General features: G+C 37.6%; 2 protein-coding genes across 6 annotated transcripts; one reads left to right on the top strand and one right to left on the bottom strand.

The window, feature by feature from the left end:
* Window positions 1-1124: 1124 nt before the first annotated feature.
* On the top strand, window positions 1125-9086 carry LOC119790037 (zinc finger protein OZF-like). Its single transcript, XM_038295338.1, has 2 exons — window positions 1125-1295; window positions 6776-9086. Exon 2 carries the CDS (start codon window positions 6791-6793, stop codon window positions 8087-8089), a length of 1299 nt encoding a protein of 432 aa, XP_038151266.1. The 5' UTR covers window positions 1125-1295; window positions 6776-6790; the 3' UTR covers window positions 8090-9086.
* A 3543-nt stretch (window positions 9087-12629) lies between these two features.
* LOC119790041 (52 kDa repressor of the inhibitor of the protein kinase-like) lies at window positions 12630-17856 on the bottom strand. 5 transcript variants are annotated; one of them, XM_038295344.1, is made up of 4 exons: window positions 17619-17828; window positions 15945-16024; window positions 15254-15343; window positions 12630-15042 (listed from the first exon to the last, which is right to left on the bottom strand). In XM_038295344.1, exon 4 carries the CDS (start codon window positions 13934-13936, stop codon window positions 12788-12790), a length of 1149 nt encoding a protein of 382 aa, XP_038151272.1. In that variant the 5' UTR covers window positions 13937-15042; window positions 15254-15343; window positions 15945-16024; window positions 17619-17828; the 3' UTR covers window positions 12630-12787. The 5 variants fall into 5 exon arrangements, with proteins under 5 accessions (XP_038151272.1, XP_038151273.1, XP_038151274.1 ...); XM_038295345.1 differs by lacking the exon at window positions 17619-17828 and adding an exon at window positions 17109-17262; XM_038295346.1 differs by lacking the exon at window positions 17619-17828 and adding an exon at window positions 16972-16990.
* Window positions 17857-18078: the final 222 nt, after the last annotated feature.

Raw genomic sequence — 18078 nt, 5'->3', positions numbered from 1 at the left:
AGATTTAAAAAATTAATAAAAAGGAATTAAATGTTTTGCTTTTAAAGTGAAAATTTTACTATAAATAAACATACAAATTTAGAAAATTAAAACGTAAAAATATCAGAAAAAAAGTAGCAAATTAAGAAAAAACTGAAAAATGTATGAGAAAAGAAGCCATTGTGCAAGATTTAAACATGTACATTTGCGGAACAATGAAAGTAAAGTAAAGTAGTTGAAGTTAAAATGAATTATACAATAAAGTTGCATGTTTATAATGTCGTAAGTTTACATGAATTAAGTTGTACATTTAGTCGTAAAAAGTCTTTTCTCGTAGATCTTTTATAGTTTTGTTCTATATTTTACAATCTCGTTGATTTGCATGCTAAATATGCGCATTTACGTAATCTCATAAATTTGCATGTTTATACCCTCAGAAATTTGGGTGATTTTACGCGTGAATTTCAGTGTTTATTCTCGTAAATATGTCCGTTAAAACTCAACTATTGAAATGTAATTTATTTTATTTATTCTTTTTTTTTGGCTTTGAATGGCCGTAATACACCGTCGTAACACATTAATAGCAAGTGCCTTTAAATGTTTATAGAATGAAGGGGGTACTTTTTTTTTATAACTTTTTTTGGAACAGTAACAATGACAAACTCAAACAATACAGTATAATAAAGCACAACATAGAGTCAATCATACCTCCAAACACTTTTCCTAATATTTTTTTTCTTTTCTTTCAAGTTGTGATGTAAACAGATGTTTAGTTTATGCAATACACTTCAGAAAAAGAGAGAAAAAAAATCGAAATCCAAAGATATCTATAATTACATATGCCGAATAACAGAATTATAATGAAATATAAATGAATAAATAAAAATAATAAAAAAAATACACATACACACACACACACACACACACAAAGAAAAAAAAGCAAAATAAGCATTATTCTTGCATTTGTATCGAGGGAGGGCTGAAATAAATTAGAGAGGTGATATGACAAACTTTTTGCTTTTGGTTTCTGAATTTTGTCCAAGGAAAGATTTAGAAGATGGATCTCCTGTTTAAATACAGACCATAACGGCTTAGCTTTTATGAAGGGGGAACTTTGGGGCTGTTTTTGTTTCCGGTATAAATCTTAATGGAATACATCCGGCGGAAGTGTTACATTCGGCAGAGTTAGCTGTGAGGTTTCATGTGAAACCTGTCGCGCTGTGAGCTAAATATCGCAGCTTTTGTTGTTGTTGGTTCATTTTACCATCTGTGGGACTTATTTCTCCAGGAACCGAACATTAGCTTAAAGGCTTCAGGTATGTTTACTGCAGGACACAGAGAAAATAGGCCGGAGGAAGAAGCAGGATGTGTCCGTGATCTGTTTACACCACAGTTATTGTTAAGTTTGTTACGATGTGACATATTTATATATGAAGCAGTTAAGGGAGGCAAAATGCAGGCCGGTTTTTTCTGCTCACAGTAAATAATGGACCGGAAGCTTAAAGGAAGCAGCTACCAAGTTAAAGGATCTTTTGTTTTGTGGTGTTTGCTACACATCAGGGCTTTTTTTCTGTCATCATAACATTGGGTGGAATGTTATTGGGTGTGCGGCGTATTACTGTTTCTATGTCTTTGTGAAGGATATATATATATATATATATATATATATAGTATTATATTATACTTTGTTTTTACAATATAATAACATGGTGGCAGATGGATTCATAACTACGTGGACTACTCCTCTTTTTACATTTAGAAGATAAACTATGATCAGTGCACACACATACATGCTAAGTGTTTTGTATTTTTACATAACTGCAATAATTAGATTTATTACGGTTCAGTTTGAATTTTTACCTTTAATTCTTTCTAGATTATTTGCTGGAACATCTGAAATACTTTCGGTGAACTATAATACAATCCATTGTGATTTGTGATCGTATGTGGTTGAATTAAAGCCCTCCAATAACTGTGGGAAGGACAGGATGTTGCTGATGCCCATCCATTCGTGTTAGTCCAGTTCTCACATCCATCAAACTTGTCTGCAGGCCCGTGAGATTTCTGGGCTGGCCTTTAAGCAGAGCATCTTGTGAAAAAGCTCTTCAACTGTTGCGTTTGATATAGGGTGAGGAGTTTAATTGCACCAAGCGCTAAATCCCAAAAGCAGCGGTTTCCTCCAGCATCTTTAAAAGATTCCTCTGCACACCACAACGCATCGGTCATCAGAGCGAGGTTTATCACACCTGATCAACCTGCTGCTAAAACGAGCATATTTTGTGGTACCTCTACACTAGATCTGTGTTTTAAACACCCTGGCAGATTACATTAGCTAATCAGTATGGAGAAAGGCCAGGGAGGCTTTGCTATGAACCAGTAATGATGAATGATTGATGAACACGTGTTTTAATGTTTACTCAAAAACCGTAGATCTGACTCCAAGCCAGCCCAAATTATCTCCACCTGCCCACTTTTTACCCTCAAAATCAAAATGAAAAGCATCCATTTGGGCAACACTGGTGGAGGCTAACTTTTATGACTTTAGACACTCTAAATCTGGTGAACTTTCAACTGATTTCCAAATAAATTCGCTGACTGAAAATGAGAACATTCTACGGGTTACATAGGACCACCTGATTGTCTGATTTTATGTTTTAATACATCATTTTGATTTTGCATTGACTTAGCAAACTCCCAGAGCTTCCTCTCAGGCTGCACAACTAAATTCCACCTATGGGTGCCCAGATAAAAGGAGAGTATATATATATATATATATATATATATATATATATATATATATATATATATATATATATATATATATATATATATATATATATATATATATATATATATATATATATATATATATATAAAAATAATAATAAAAATAAATATGACTCAGCCTTTTCCTCCCTGTCCTGTTTTCCCTTTAGTGAAGAATATGAACACAGTCAAATACAAAAATGATAAAAATTTGCAATTTCAACATCATATTTCAAGGAGTTTTATTTTAATTTCATTTTAATATGTTAACATGAAATGAAATTAGTTTTCTATGCTCCAAAGTAGCCCAATGTCAAAGTGTGAAATAGTAAAAAAAAGTAATAAATAGGTTTAAGTATGAATATTAATTAAACAATATAAAATATGCACATTTAAGCAATTATATAAAATAAATAAATATAGGAGTCTATAACGTTACAAGGACCATGGTGACTCTTGAATTAAGGTAAAATTTCCACAATGATAATTTATTATTTAAAAAAATTAAAGCAGTGTTTTATTTTGTTTCTGTGCACAACCTTCGGTCCTGCACATGCTCTGCGCTGTCTTGCTGAATTGAGCTCCATCTTCCAGGAGAAATATAAAACAGTTCAACATCCAACGATGACAAATCAACACTGAATAAATGTTTGTTTTTTTTTGTCAAATACTTTGCTAATATAACAGTTTCATAATGAATGTTAATTCAACTGCTGGAAACTTACGACAGGTACCGACGAAGTTAAATAAACGTTGGTTCGATGTTCCTTTGCTGTCTGAGTTGCTCGCTGGGCTGAAATCTTTATTCATGGAAACTTTTTCTCACAGTCATCTACAAACTTAAACTGCTTTCCGCCTCCATTTGTAGCCCGACGTGCTCCTATTCCAATTACTGCCTTGAATTACGGACTCACTAACGGTATCTGTAGCCCATGCGTGGCAGTTACCATAGTGCACACACCATTAACACGTACCACAGTGCGTGTTTATGGTGCACAGCACACATACCCAAACCCTTAAGCTCCTTTTTCCCGGCTTTTCAAATATAAAACACCTTGCAGGTTTGTGAGAGATCTAGATAATCATCCTACAGTCAGTTACAGTCTAATTTTTTTTTTTTTTTAGAGTTTATATATATTGCAAAATATTTAAAAAAAAAAAAAATACAGAGGACATGACCTCGGTTTCCCTTAATGATAATTGTGGCCCTGTTCAGAGACACATTTTTCAGAGACCATGAATCAGAGCAAAGACCAGGCTGCTAGTATGCTAGTTAAAGTTAATTCTATTTTTCTGTATCTTTATTAATTTCTTACATCTCTGCACCTTTGGAAAAAATAGTGGTGTGTTTATATGTTTTTGCCATTCAGTAACATGGCTTCCATTCACTTCCATTTAACTTGCTACGGCATTATTTGCTCAGAGGAATTCAGTATTACTGATCATGTTTAGTGTTTGGCACTTCTGGCTACTAATTCATGTCCAGGAATCGCACTCAGCTAGAACTTAGCATTTTTTAATGTATACCGTAAATTTCAGATTATAGAGCGCACCGGATTACAAGCCGCACGCTCTAATTTTAGAAAGAAAATCAATGTTGTGCTTTTATAAGCCGGACCGGATTTTAAGCCGCAGGTTTCCCGCGTTTTATGAGATATTTACAAATAAAGATATTACACGTGCGCACTAAAACCCTCAAAGTCCTCTTCCTCTGTGTCTGAATGGACCAGCTTCAGCGCCATGAAAAAAAACATGTATTAGCCGCACTGTATTATAGGGCGCAGTGTTCAAACAGCGGGAAAAAAGTAGCGGCTTATAGTCCGGAATTTACGGTAGTTTGAAGAACTAGCCTGTTGGTCTGCTGTTGTTGCACTGTGGCTGTCTGGGATTTTGTGATTCTTTAGCCATTAAGGGAGGTTGAATTAAAAAGAAGGACTGATTAATACATTTGTCCCCCTTACTTCTAAGATGTTTTATGATTCAATACCCAGGATCATAGAAGTGTTTGTTTTAGTCCTTATATTTTTAGTTCCACAGTCATTGAATTCTGTGACATGCGCAGCAATGTGGTTTAGCATCGGACTTGGAATGTGCTCTGAAGGACCGGACCAGAATAGAGCTCCCAGAATTCTGATCCTACTAGATCTCCCACTGGCCGTCAATGTGTTGGGGGAGATTTTTCCCAATGGAATGCATGAATAGTGATGAACTGAAATGGTTCTAATGTGCCATATAACCACATTGTGAACATGTAAACCTTAAAACAGGTCTAATATATATTTTTAAAGGCTAGATATTTGTGATCTAAATATGTATTTTAAAAAAATCAGTATAATGAACACAGGCTCAAAGTTTGAAATTACGATTTATTTACAGAAATGATTGATTACTCCCAAACATTTCCCACACACCCCCTTTTTACATTTATGACAAACGGCAGCGCAGACGCACCAGGCACTGTTTTCTTTGCCTCACCAAAGCTGGCTCTTCTGCGTAGAAGGGGTTGGTAACATGTGGCTCTCTGGAGCGCATCTGGTTGGTACGCAACTGTTTTAACAGCTCAAGGATAAAATCTCTGCATGAGAGGGTGACGTTCAAACAGCTCCTGAACAAAACCACAGAGTTTATAGCTGATATGTCCAGGAGATCATAAATTACAGCTTTTATGGAATACAGACTCATCTGATCCAACACATCCTTGCCAACCTGTGTGTAATTATAGTTGCCCACGGGCTCCGGTTTGGCTTTTGGGCTGTTGAGTTTAATGGCTGAGGTCTGGGCAGTGCTTTCCAAAACCTAAAAGTTTCCCTGTTGTCTGATCGATCGCTGATACGTCTAGGTTTTGCCCGTGGTTGGTGAACATCTTCAGACGTGGCCAGGAAGAACTGTGGGCTTCACCATCAGCTTCATATTTAGTCGTCCAGCCTTTAGAATTAATTCCTGAGTTTGAATTTAGGAGCTTCGTTCTCCAAAGGCCAGATTCGTTGGCCAGTTACGTCATAGCACTGCGCCGAGGCCTGCAGCTGAAAATGCAGCCTTCTTTTTCCTCGTTTTGAAGGACAGGTCCGCTGTATCCTCTGTAGCCTTGGGTATCCCCTAATTCATTGCGACTCCAAGCAAGCCGACTGCTCCGTTCTTAGAGGAAAAAGGGAGATGTCACCAAACAGTGGTGAATATTAGAAGTGCAGTTTAATATAATCCAAGTTGTGAATAGTTCCGTCTAAAATTAATGAACATTTTTGTTTTAAATAGCTATGGAGTCAGATACGTGGTGGGTAATGTTTGGTTTATTTAAATATTTTATTATTAATTAATATTATTTTATCTGTCCCTATGCAAATGGGTTTGGCTAACATTAAAGCTGAGATTCCAATGTCTCTGCAGTCTGGAGACTATAAATATGATATAAGACAACGGTACTGCTGCTGCAGATCTTCAAAAATGTTGTTATTAGCAACCAGAACAGTGGTATCCATTCTTTGCCTGCTTGGAGGACACAGCTGTTGAAATCAAACACACCCAATCTCTGCAATCAATGGTGCTGTTCCTGCCAGACAGACCTATGCTCCTCTCAGCAGGTATTCTGCTCCCCTCCTGAAACTGCTCCAGGTGTCTCTATCTGTGTGTTTTGAGCCATTATCCTTTTGAAGACCCATGACCTGTGAATGAGAAGAAGCGTTCTGACACTTCAGCACATTTTACTCTACAGTCCCTGATAGGCTGGACATTTCATTGTACCTGCAGAGATTCACACTCCCTGTTCCAGATTAAGCAAACAGTCCAGAGCATAACAGAGCCCCTTTTCATGGTAGGGACAGTGATCTTTTCTTGATCACTGAACATAGAATAGATTTTTCATGGATCCTTTTTTTGTCTCGTGTTAATTTGAAGTTCTCCCTGAAGCCTCAACTGTGACAACAACAAGATTGAAGTTATTTCTGATTTTGGTTAAACTAAGGGTACCAGAAATGTTGTTAATGTCACAGATGAAACTGTTGCTAAGCTTGCTCTGCTGTTCTCATCCCACCAGGCCTTCCACGGCGTCATGTCAGTGATTACCTGGGAGGTCGATGCAGATCACGTCCTCATCAGCAAGCAGAGGAGCTCACTTCTTGACCAAGATATTCCAAACTGTGTGCGAATAAAAGAGGAACAGGAAGAACCAGAACCTGAGAGTGAGACAGAAGAACCAGAACCTGAAGTCATCAAAGAAGAACAGATTGAGCAGTGCATCTTTCAGGATGAAGAGCGGCTTATGGTGAAGCAGGAGACCAGCACCTCTATAAAACCTGCTGCTAATGAGGAGACCTTCCACCGTGGACCAGAACCGCAGCAGATAAAGGAGACAAAGCAGGAACCCGGATCTGTCCAGATTAAAGAGGAACAGCAGTTCTGTGACCTTCAGGATGGAGAACAGCCTTACGTCTTTGAATTTGGTGATTCCATCTCCATGCAGGACAACGACATGAAAAGTCCTGCAGATGAGAAGCCTTTCTCTTGCCTGACGTGTGGGAGAGGTTTCAACAAACAGTACAACTTGACTGTCCACATGAGAACTCATACGGGCGAGAAGCCGTATCCATGTGAGCTGTGTGATAAATCCTTCCGCCGGAGTAATGATTTGGTCCGTCACATCAGAACTCACACGGGTGAGACTCCGTATTCTTGTCAGTTTTGTGGTAAATCCTTTAATGACAACAGTCACTTAACAATTCACCTGAGAACCCACACAGGGGAGAAGCCCTATTCCTGCGAAGTGTGTGGAAAATCTTTGACCGACAGCAGTCATCTGATCAAACACATGAGAACTCACACGGTTGAAAAGCCTTTTCCATGCCTTACCTGTGGGAAAGGGTTCACAGCACAGTCGGACCTCACCATCCACATGCGAACCCACACAGGGGAGAAGCCCTTCACTTGTCTGGTCTGTGGTAAAGGTTTCATCCAGAAAACCACACTTAGTTATCACATGAGAACACACACCGGCGAGAAGCCCTTTCCATGTGAGCTGTGTGATAAATCCTTCATTCAAAGCAGTGATCTGTCTCGTCACCTTCGAACTCACACCGGGGAGAAGCCCTATTCTTGTGAACTCTGTGATAAATCTTTCAGACAGAGTAGTGATCTGGCGCGTCATATTAGAACCCACACAGGCGAGAAGCCGTTCTCCTGTGGAACGTGTGGAAAAGGTTTCACCAAGCAGAACAATTTGACTGTTCACATGAGAATTCATACAGGCGAGAAACCGTATTCCTGTGAACACTGTGGTGAATCATTCACAGTCAAGTTCAGTCTGACCAGACACAAATGTAAAAACAATAACCAGGAAGTTTTCCAGCAGTAGAACAGTTCTTTATGACTAGAGGCCAAAATGGCTAATGGTTGAATGAGGACTCTAGGAATTGACTGGAACTGGTTCCAACCTCTTGTTTCTCCTTGAATAGTTCAGATTAAATCACTCGGATTCCTAATTTTGAAGCCCAGTCTGAAAACTGAAAGAACAGAAGAAGAATCGATCTGATTGGCTGGGCAGCCATCTGTTTCTGCAGCGGTATTAAAGCGTGACTTAAAGGTAATAAAATGACCCGTTGGCTATGTACAACACTGTAATATGATTATATCAGGCTAAAGAAGGGGACCACCATGATGAAACACTTCAAGACCCAGGATGAGAGCTTTTTTTGACCTGCTGCACCGTTTTTCAGTTCAATTCTGTTTATGTATATAGCGCCATTCCACAACACGTCATCTAAAGGCACTTTGCAGAAACAATTCAACACGATCATACAGTGAAATTGATTCAAAAGTTTTTTACATTGACTCGAAGGCAATCCCTCACACCAGGAAGGCTTATAGTTACAGTGGAGAGGAAAACTACCTTTTAACAGGAAGAAGCCTCCAGCAGAACCAGGCTCAATGAGGAGGGGTCATCTGCTGAGGCTGCCGGGTTCAAGAAGTCAGAAGCAGAGATGGATTGCCTTTGAGTCGATGCAATCAACTGGTTTTCCTTAGATAAAAAATCTTTTAATCAATTTGACTGTATGGTCTGGTGAACTGTAAAGTGCCTTGAGATGATATGTTGTGAATTTGTGCAATATAAACTGAATTGAATTGAACTGATAACTAAAAGATCTGCCTCCCATTCTACTTTTAGCAATTCTAGGAACCACTAATTAACCTGCAGATCGAGAACAAAGTGCTCTGTTAGGAACATAAGGGACAATCAAATCTCTGATATCAGATAGAGCTTGATTATTTAGGGCTTTATGTGATAAGAAGTATTTTGAATTCTGTTCTGGATTTAATAGGAAGCCCATGAAGAAAAGCTCAGATAGGAGAAATTAAATAAATTAAATCTCTCTTCATAATTTTCACTTCAAATCTGTTTCCAGCATTTTGGATCAGCTGAAAACTTTTAACTACAGTTTGTGGATTTTCTCATAGTAAAGAATACCAATAGTCCAGGCTTGAATTAACAAATGCAATGACTTGTTTTTCAGCATCGACCCTGGATAGAATATTTATATTTTTTACAATATTCAGCAGATCTAAAGAAAATTTTAGAAACCTCTTTGATATGGGATTTAACTGACAGGTCCTGATCAAAAATCTAAAGTTTATAAAAAGTTAAATTTGTATAGAAATGGAAATCATCTAGAAGTTTAGACTGTTTAATGAAAAAAAAAACTCTGCTTATCCAACTTAACCAGAATTGAAATGAGGATTCGGAGCTGTTCATATTCAGCTGCTGAATAAATGATTAAAGTTTTCTGTTGCGCAGCCTACTGGATGGAAACTGATTAACTGTCTGTTCAGCTTTCCTTACTGTGTTTTTCGCCATCTCCTCTGTTTATCCAAACTATAGTGTATCGAGTTATAACTTTATGAAAAATGTAACGGATGTTTCTAATTAACTAATTTTAGTTTCCTGTTTCCAGAGGATTATTTCCAAATCTCAAGTTGGTGATTTTATCTATGTGATCACATTGTTTATCGTTGTCATGGGTCAATATCAAAAACTCCACAAACAGGGCGGAATTATCAGAATTGTTATGAACTCTGTTGTTTTTGTCCTTTTTTCATTGTTTTGATAAATCTGAGGAACATGAATAAATGTGGTTCCTACAGGATGTTCATTGAAATAAACAATACTTCTTTATGTTACTGCTGTCCTGAATATGCTGAATCTAAATGTGTATATTCTTCCAGAGCATCTGTGATTGCTGTGGTAAGTAGTCACCGTTAAACCGTTACCTAAAACACACTGGTAACTTATATCAGTATCACCCAGTATTGTACCAGTTAAAAACAAAGTCTGTTTGAGTACAGTAAAAAAAAAAGAAAGCTGAACTTATTATTTTATTTCTGCTGGGAGCAAAACTACCTTCTCCTTAGCAAAGAACTTGGAGGCAGGATTTATTTACTCTCTGACTTCTAGACTGTTTTGTGAAACATGCTGCTGGCTAAGTGAGACTCTATTCAGGGTCAAAGTGGGGTTCATGTTAAGTCTAAACCCAGCAAACAAAGCTTGCAGCTTTATGTGTTTTATATTTCTAAATGTGTTGTGTACTTATATGAAGGTAGATTTGTTTCTTTATTATTCAATCAATAAAAGGTTGCTTCAATCAAAAAATATATTTTCAATAAAAAAAATCTTCACTTCAATGAAAGAAAGTATTTGAATGCAAAGATATATTTGAGAGTCAAAAAAATGCATTTGAACTTTTCTTTGATTGAAAATGTTTTATTTGATAGAACTCCAGTCTTTTTTGTTTAAAGCAACTTTTTTTAATTGAAGTAACATTGTTTTTTGATTGGACCATATAATGGGTAGGACATTAGTGTCTTTATTATTCAATCAAAAAAGAAGTTGCTTCAAACATACAAACAACAGAATCAATAAAAAAAAAGTTACTTCGATGAAAAGATAAACGTTTTCAATCATAGAAAATAGTTTTTGAATGCAAATAAAATATTTGAGACTCAAAAAACTGCATTTGAACACATTTTTTTTTATTGTTGAAAATGTTCTCTTTGGTTGAAGGGATCTATTTTGTGTTTGGGCCACACATGGGGGTAGGACATGTGTCTTAATCATTCAATTCCCAAAAAAGTTGTTTTAATCAAATGTATTATTTCTAAATAATAAAGAAACAAATCTACCTTCATATACTTATATGTCTTTCTATGTTTTAAATATATTGCTTCAGTTTATATTTGTTTTTATTTGGAGAATTAAAATACATCCATTGTCCTAACTGAAGGCAGATTAACAAACATCTTATTTACTGAGTTAAAATAACTTTCATTCTTTCTCACGTTTTGTGCTTTCATCCTGTTCTATTATTTTTGAATCAAATGTTCGATAAAAATGGTTCAGTTTATCCAGCAGAAATATTGATAGATGACAAGGCTCAAATGTATTAAAGCTACAGTGTGTAATAATTACAGGGATATACAGTCAGAAATGTAATATATTATACATAAACATGTTATTTATCATCATCTACGAGCTCAGCCTCTTAACCTTAATATTTGCGTTGCCTTAGAATTCTTTATTTATAACTACATAGGAGCGGGTCTTTGCGCTACGGCAGCGCAGAGCCAACAAACTAGTTATTGTGAGATCGCCAAAACGTCACAACGATGTAGAAAAAATAACGGGTATATTTATTATCTTAAGTCTAAATGAAATCTATACCCTACGCAGACTAATGAAATACTATCTGTAAAATTATCTATGTAAACAAACCTCATCACTTGAGAAGGTAGGTGATGCGGACGTCGTGGAAGACATTGTGTCCCGTAACGCACGCCGTACTGTTGGGGGGGGAGAAGCGGTGGGGGGGAGATGTTCATGTTGCTGCGGTCTGACCGCTAGATGTCGCTAAAAGTTACACACTGTAGCTTTGTAGCACTGTAGAGTTAATTTCCAAGTTTGATATAAACATGTATAAAACAACATTCAGCAGTATGAGAAATATTTTGTTTTCCGATTCAGTTAATTCACTCAATAATTTCTATGCTTCACATCTTGTCATCTAAGGTCACTTTATAGATCCACAACAATCAGGTCATCTAGTCAGATTAGAGGGTCAAAGTTTTTATCGAAAGAGAACCAGCTGATTGCATCCAATCACTGACTTTGCAGGATTCTCTCCTCCTGGATGAGCAGGTAGAAACAGTAGATTTTTACTCTTCAGCAATCCCTGAAACCAAGCATGCTTGCAGTGACAGTGGAGAGGAAAACTCCTTTAACTAACCCTAAATCTTTAACAGGAAGAAACCTCCAGCAGACCCAGGCTCAGTGTGAGCGACTATCTGCCATCTCCATTTGGCCAACCAACAGAAAAGAAATGTTGAAAACCGAAGACGGCTCTGCCGCTATCTTGCTCTTATTAATCTGTTTACGGTATATGGACTAATTTGTTATGATGCGGTGTTAGCCTCATGGCTAGCATACTATTCCCTTGTTTCTTTTGAAAAAATAATAATAATACTAATAAGGATTAGTATTATTTTTTCCACACATGGTACAGCCTTCAGGGGCGGATCCAGGATTTTTCAAAGGGGGGTGCGCACCTAAGGGCCATGGGGTCACGGGGTCAAGGGTCAAGACAATGTGAGGCGAAAAGACCAAAGAATACCTTCAGTCTTTCACACTACCCTAATTATTCATCCAAGAGTTTTTAATTGATAATTTTAATGGATGAACATAAGTGGAATTATTATTGTAATAATTAATAATTATTAATTACATTATTGTAATAAAAAAAAAGGATCTCTCGGTTCTTAAAGCATGCACAAGGTTGAAAGGTAGTTTTAAGAAAAAAATCATCAACAATTAATCAGACAAGGAGTTTTTTTATTTACAGAAATGATATTTACAGAAAACATGAAATAAAAAAAACCCAAGGACTTGGGTTTGACAAAGTATGACAAAGGAGTTTTGAATATATTTTAACAAAATAAACAGTTGAAAAAAAAACAAAACAAAAAAAACAAAGTTAAACCAGACAAATATTATTCTCTACTACAAGCTTTATGCTGATGATAATGGGTTTACAAATGTCAACCTTCTGGGATGCTTCTGGGCAAATATGTCTATGATTTTGTTCATGTCTAACCGAATGTCCTTGTGCACATACAAGAGTAGCAAAGCCACAAACCTTTCCTGTCCCATTGTGGACCTCAGCAAAGTTTTCACTGCTTTAAGACCCGAGTTAGCACGTTCCACAGAAGCACTGGTAACAGGCATGACCGACAGAAGGTGAAGAATCCTATAAATGTTTGGGTAGCACTTCATATTTGTTATCTTTAGAATTTCAGGGAGAGAGCTGGGTTTCTCCACTGATGATGACCACTTTGCGCGCCACAACTTCACTTCCTGCCTGAATGTTGATCCTGACGGTAGATCATCTTTATATGATGTAAAGATGTCTTTCTCACTCTCAGTGTTCATCAAATGCAGGTTGCTTGGCAACAGTTTTAAGCCTAGTACGGCAGCTGCGGACATAACACTGAAGCGCGAGTCAAGTTCTGAAATGAGACTGTCCAGAAATGGAACAAAGACTGTACATCTCCAGTACTGCATAGGGCTATTTGAAGGATTGCTGTTTCTCATTGTCTGCCGTCCACAACGTCTAGGTATTGGGAGGTCACCATCAAAACCAGCCAGTTTCCCCATTTCTAACATTGATTCGTAAACCTCTTTGAATTCAGCTTCAGCCTCACATCTTATGTCCCTTAGAGTGTCTTTTACAAGTTTGACCTCTTCATATGCAGTGAGGATATCCTGTGATGACCCTTGTAATAGAATACTTAATGACTTGGTGAATCCAAAGAAGTACCTGTTGCACTGTAAAGCGGCAACAAAGTTGGCCGAAGTTACTGCTTTGAGGAGGCCAGTTGCTTCAACTACTGCTTTGGCATCCCACACAGAATCTGCATTCTCCGATATGACATTAAGACAATGGAGAAGAGCTTCATAAAGGCTGTGAAAGTCTTCCAGGCTAGTGTGACGCTCAACCCAACGAGTCTCACACATGAGCTTTAACTTCTTCTTAGCTAACAGTTCTTGTCCTGCTGCTAGCCTTTCCTGGTTAATCTCAGACACCGAAGACTCAAACTGTTGCTGCCTCTTTGGTGAATACTTGAAAAAAATACCAACTGAAGCAACAGTTGAAAGCATACATTTGATATCCAGAACAGATGATGACTTGGATAATGCTAGGTTTAACTGGTGACTCGCACAGTGGAAGTACTTAGCTCATGGGGATTCTTTGCAAAAGTTTGCAGCACAACCATTTACTCTTCCTGCCATATTGCCAGCACCATCATAGCCTTGAGCACGACACAGTTTTGGATCTAGGCCAACTTTCTTTAAAGAGGTCAAAAGGTTTTTACATATTGCTTCCCCTGTTATGGAATCACATCCAACAAAATCTATTAACCTTTCAAAAGGAATGCCATCTTTCACGTAGCGAATACACACACCTAGTTGTTCACAGTTTGAAACATCAGTGACCTCATCAGCTATTACAGCATAGTATGGCCCCCAATCCTGACTCAGCACATCATGCACAATTGTGCTTTGAATATACTCTTTTATACAGTCAAGCAAATCGTTTTGAGACGTTTTAGAAATGTATTTTGCATTTTGACCACATGAGTCCAAGTAATTTTTAAGTGGGCCATCGCCAGCTTCTTGTCTGAACTTAAGAAGTGCAAGAAAGTTGCCTTTGTTTAGACTTTCTGATGTAGGATCATCTCAGTGGCCTCTTAGGGCGAAGCCCTGACGCCCACACAGCTCTATACATTTCACAACTGATGAGAGGAACAGTCTATTTTCAGCAACACGTTTATCCATCTCAGAATTCAACATGTGGTTAATCCTTGTTTGTTGACCATTCATTACATCCACAAATGCATGAAACTTTGCATCAGAACTCTGGTGGTATTGCAGTTGCATGTGTGTATTAATTTGTTCAGTGAACTTTCTCCAGTTGGTAAATGGCAGGTCTATCAAAATACTAGCCCTCCTACTCTGACTCTCAACGGGAAACAAAATGCATGGCAAACAGTACACGCCATCTTCCTGGGCAGAGTATGATAAAAAGTCATACTTGTCCAGCCAGTCCCTCTGGCATGTCCTTTTGGTCACCCCACTGGCTCTTTGGTTATCTTTAAAGTGTCTGGCAGGGAAAGTGAAAGATTTGGGTGGTCTTCTGGTCTGAAGAAGTTGGAATTTTTCAGAGTCGTCCATTTCAGCAATCCGGTCCTTGGCCTTTGATATATCTGTAATAAGATTGATATTTACATTATCAATTTTGTATGGGTGCTGGTGGAGTTGTAAATCTGCCTACATGAAGCTTTTGTATAGTTCTGCTTTATTATGAAATAATTATTATGAAATGTAAGATTTCAAAATTAAGCAAAAAAGTCAAACTTGTAAAACAAACACAAATTTAGTGGTTTTGACATTGAAAAAAATACAACTATTACTAACCTATGTCGTAAGTTCTTTGGGGCAAATCCGCGTGGTTGAGTGCCGGCTCTTCAGTTGTCTTTACATCCCAACACGGTCCTTGTTGTTCATCTGGAAAAGAAAATAGTTTTTGTGAGCAGGTGAACCTTGTAATCTCAGGAGGAGCCACAAAACAAGTTAATGTTGTGTTTTCAGTGTAAATTATTAAATTCACTGAACACATATCACCAGGTGCACAAAACTGAATATACTTAAAAGTAAATTGTATTTTTATTGTAAAATGTTAAATGCACTGAAAACAAATAACACCAGATTTGTAGTTATCATATCACAATGTTAACAAGACTCCCTTAGACTCCAAGCATGTGCTTAGAGCATTCATTGATTTGGATCCTTACCAATTGATCAAAATTAAAAATGTTTTCATAAAGGATACCATTCTTATTTTTAACAGTACAACACATGTGGTACAGGTTTAGACCGAAACATACACACTAAAAAATATCTTTTGTATGCATGTCAATGGCAACTAATGTTGCTTATTTTTTCCTTTTTCTTTTTATTACTTATCAAACACGGCAATTTTCATAACTTTCCCGTTACTGGTTAAAGTATTCCTACAATTGCATTACTTTGCAACTTTAAACAAATTGTTTATCAACAATGTTGATATTGTTTACTCATCATCAACATTTTCTAGCAATCATCATACCTTTCATCTGTGTGTCGTCAATATCTGCACATTCAAACAGGTCAACGTTGTGGTCCTTTTCTGTTGTTGTGCCAGGTCCACTGAAGAATAGAAAACAAGATATAAACATTTCAATCTGTGCCATTTAGATTATAGACATAAGCCACTTTGGATTTAATACTTCAACACCACAAAACTTCTGAACTTGCTTTTTAAAGGTTTTACGTGTATGAAAGTTGAGCTTTACTGTTTTATTCTTTACCTCACATGTTATAGCAGAATATCGCCAGTGATATTGATCTAAAACTAATAATAAACACAAACGTTTGCTTGAAAGCTGGTCGCTGACAGCAGTGTCTACTCCTTCCTCTGAAAGCAAACAGATCCTTGTTCTTTTCCACAGGTTCATTAAAAAAATCTCTCATTGTTTCACAGTATCCAAATGTTCTCATCCCATTGAAAACTGTTGTAAACCATATACTTGTAATAAAATGAAATAGAAAATGGAGTGCACGTGTAATCATTAAAGACTATATGCAGAAGGAAAATAATTGTTTCCTGGTTGAAATTTAGTACTTAAATCTGGCAATATGGGATGAAATAAAACGGCTGATTAAAGAACACAAACTGTTTATTAAGGATAGTACAACATAGATAAATGGTACGTTACTATAAACACAAATATAGATTTAAGTACTAAATTTCAACCAGGAAAAAATTATTTCCCTCTGCATATAGTCTTTAATAATTACACGTGCACTCCATTTTCTATTTCATTTTTATTACAAGTATATGGTTCACAAGAGTTTTCAATGGGATGAGAACATTTGGACACTGTGAAACAATGAGAGATTTTTTTAATGAACCTGTGGAAAAGAACAAGGATCTGGCGTCTTAGCAACAAATGTCACGTGACTGGCGGAGACCGATTAGGAACCGCTGTACAAAGCACAACAGCACGACATTGGGAAACTTGTTAAAGGAAAAGCCCGGTCAAAATCAGAATTCTAACTGCTGAAAGTACTTTAAACATAAAACTATTACATACTGGTCAATAAATGAACTCGGTGTTTCTTTTTCTTTGAAGTCTGCACTGTAAACTGCCGCACTACAGACAATGGCGGAAATATTCCTCCGCCTGATAATGTAACGGCAAAAACTGTTTTGTTTTTTTTTCACTTTTACCCGATGTATTGGAACATCCAACTGCCATGCACGTGGTCGCTGTTGCTTCAGCAATAGCTCTCGCGAATTTCAATGGCGAAGTCCTCCCGAAATCTAAAATAATTGTTGGAGCTGTGCACAATGGTTGTAGAGTGAGACTCTTCAAGCCACAAACTTTTTTTTCATCCTGTGACGTCTCTGTGCGTGGCTAGGCTGCGTAGCAACGCACAGTGATGTCGATGAGTAGCGCGCAACATGGCTGCTCTTTACACAGTGATCGAGACGACAATTTATGCTTTTATTTCCTTATCGATTAAGGCAAAGTTCATGAAATCACCACGGACATTTTCGTTTAAAATATAGCAAATGATCCTTATTGGCCGGACTTCTTTTTTAATTTGCCTGTCGTCGGCCGCCGAGTTTCGGTCGGCTTTTTTTCTGGCTACATATGTTCACTGTTTACGAATCAAAGAAATCATATAGATTTGCTGTATTTTAGAAAATAAAGTGATAAAGCTTGTTTCTACTTACCCTTTTGTTGGATTGGACCAGAATCGTAAAAGAGATGGTTGTCTGGTCTTCTTGTTTGGCTTCAAGTCTTCCAGGTCTCCTCGTGCTCGTTTCAACGCCATTGCGGTATCACCTGAATCACGTCACGTTGCAACGCCGCTTTATTACGTCGCCCAGGTCTCGCGTGGCGTGGCGAGACCTGGGCGACCTGGGGCGCCATTGCAATTCAAATTCATGCCGATGCGGTGTCTCAACCGTCACGTGACGTCTCCCAAAGGGGGGTGCGCGCGCCCCCCGCGCCCCCGCCTGAATCCGCGCCTGGCCTTTGGGTCAATAACATGTAACACTAGGAGAAAGAAAGCCAACAATGACACAAACAAAAGGAATACAAACCACCGCACACCTAAAGCTAACCTGCTAAAGTAAAATCAAAAATTCCTTTGGGTCCCGCACCGCATTGTTTTTAACCCTTTATAGGGCA

Source organism: Cyprinodon tularosa, unplaced genomic scaffold (assembly GCF_016077235.1).
Source record: "Cyprinodon tularosa strain WSP-4 unplaced genomic scaffold, ASM1607723v1 ctg353, whole genome shotgun sequence".
NCBI lineage: Eukaryota > Metazoa > Chordata > Actinopteri > Cyprinodontiformes > Cyprinodontidae > Cyprinodon > Cyprinodon tularosa.
Note: the sequence above shows the minus strand (reverse complement) of the source record. Positions and strands in the feature narration are given on the sequence as shown.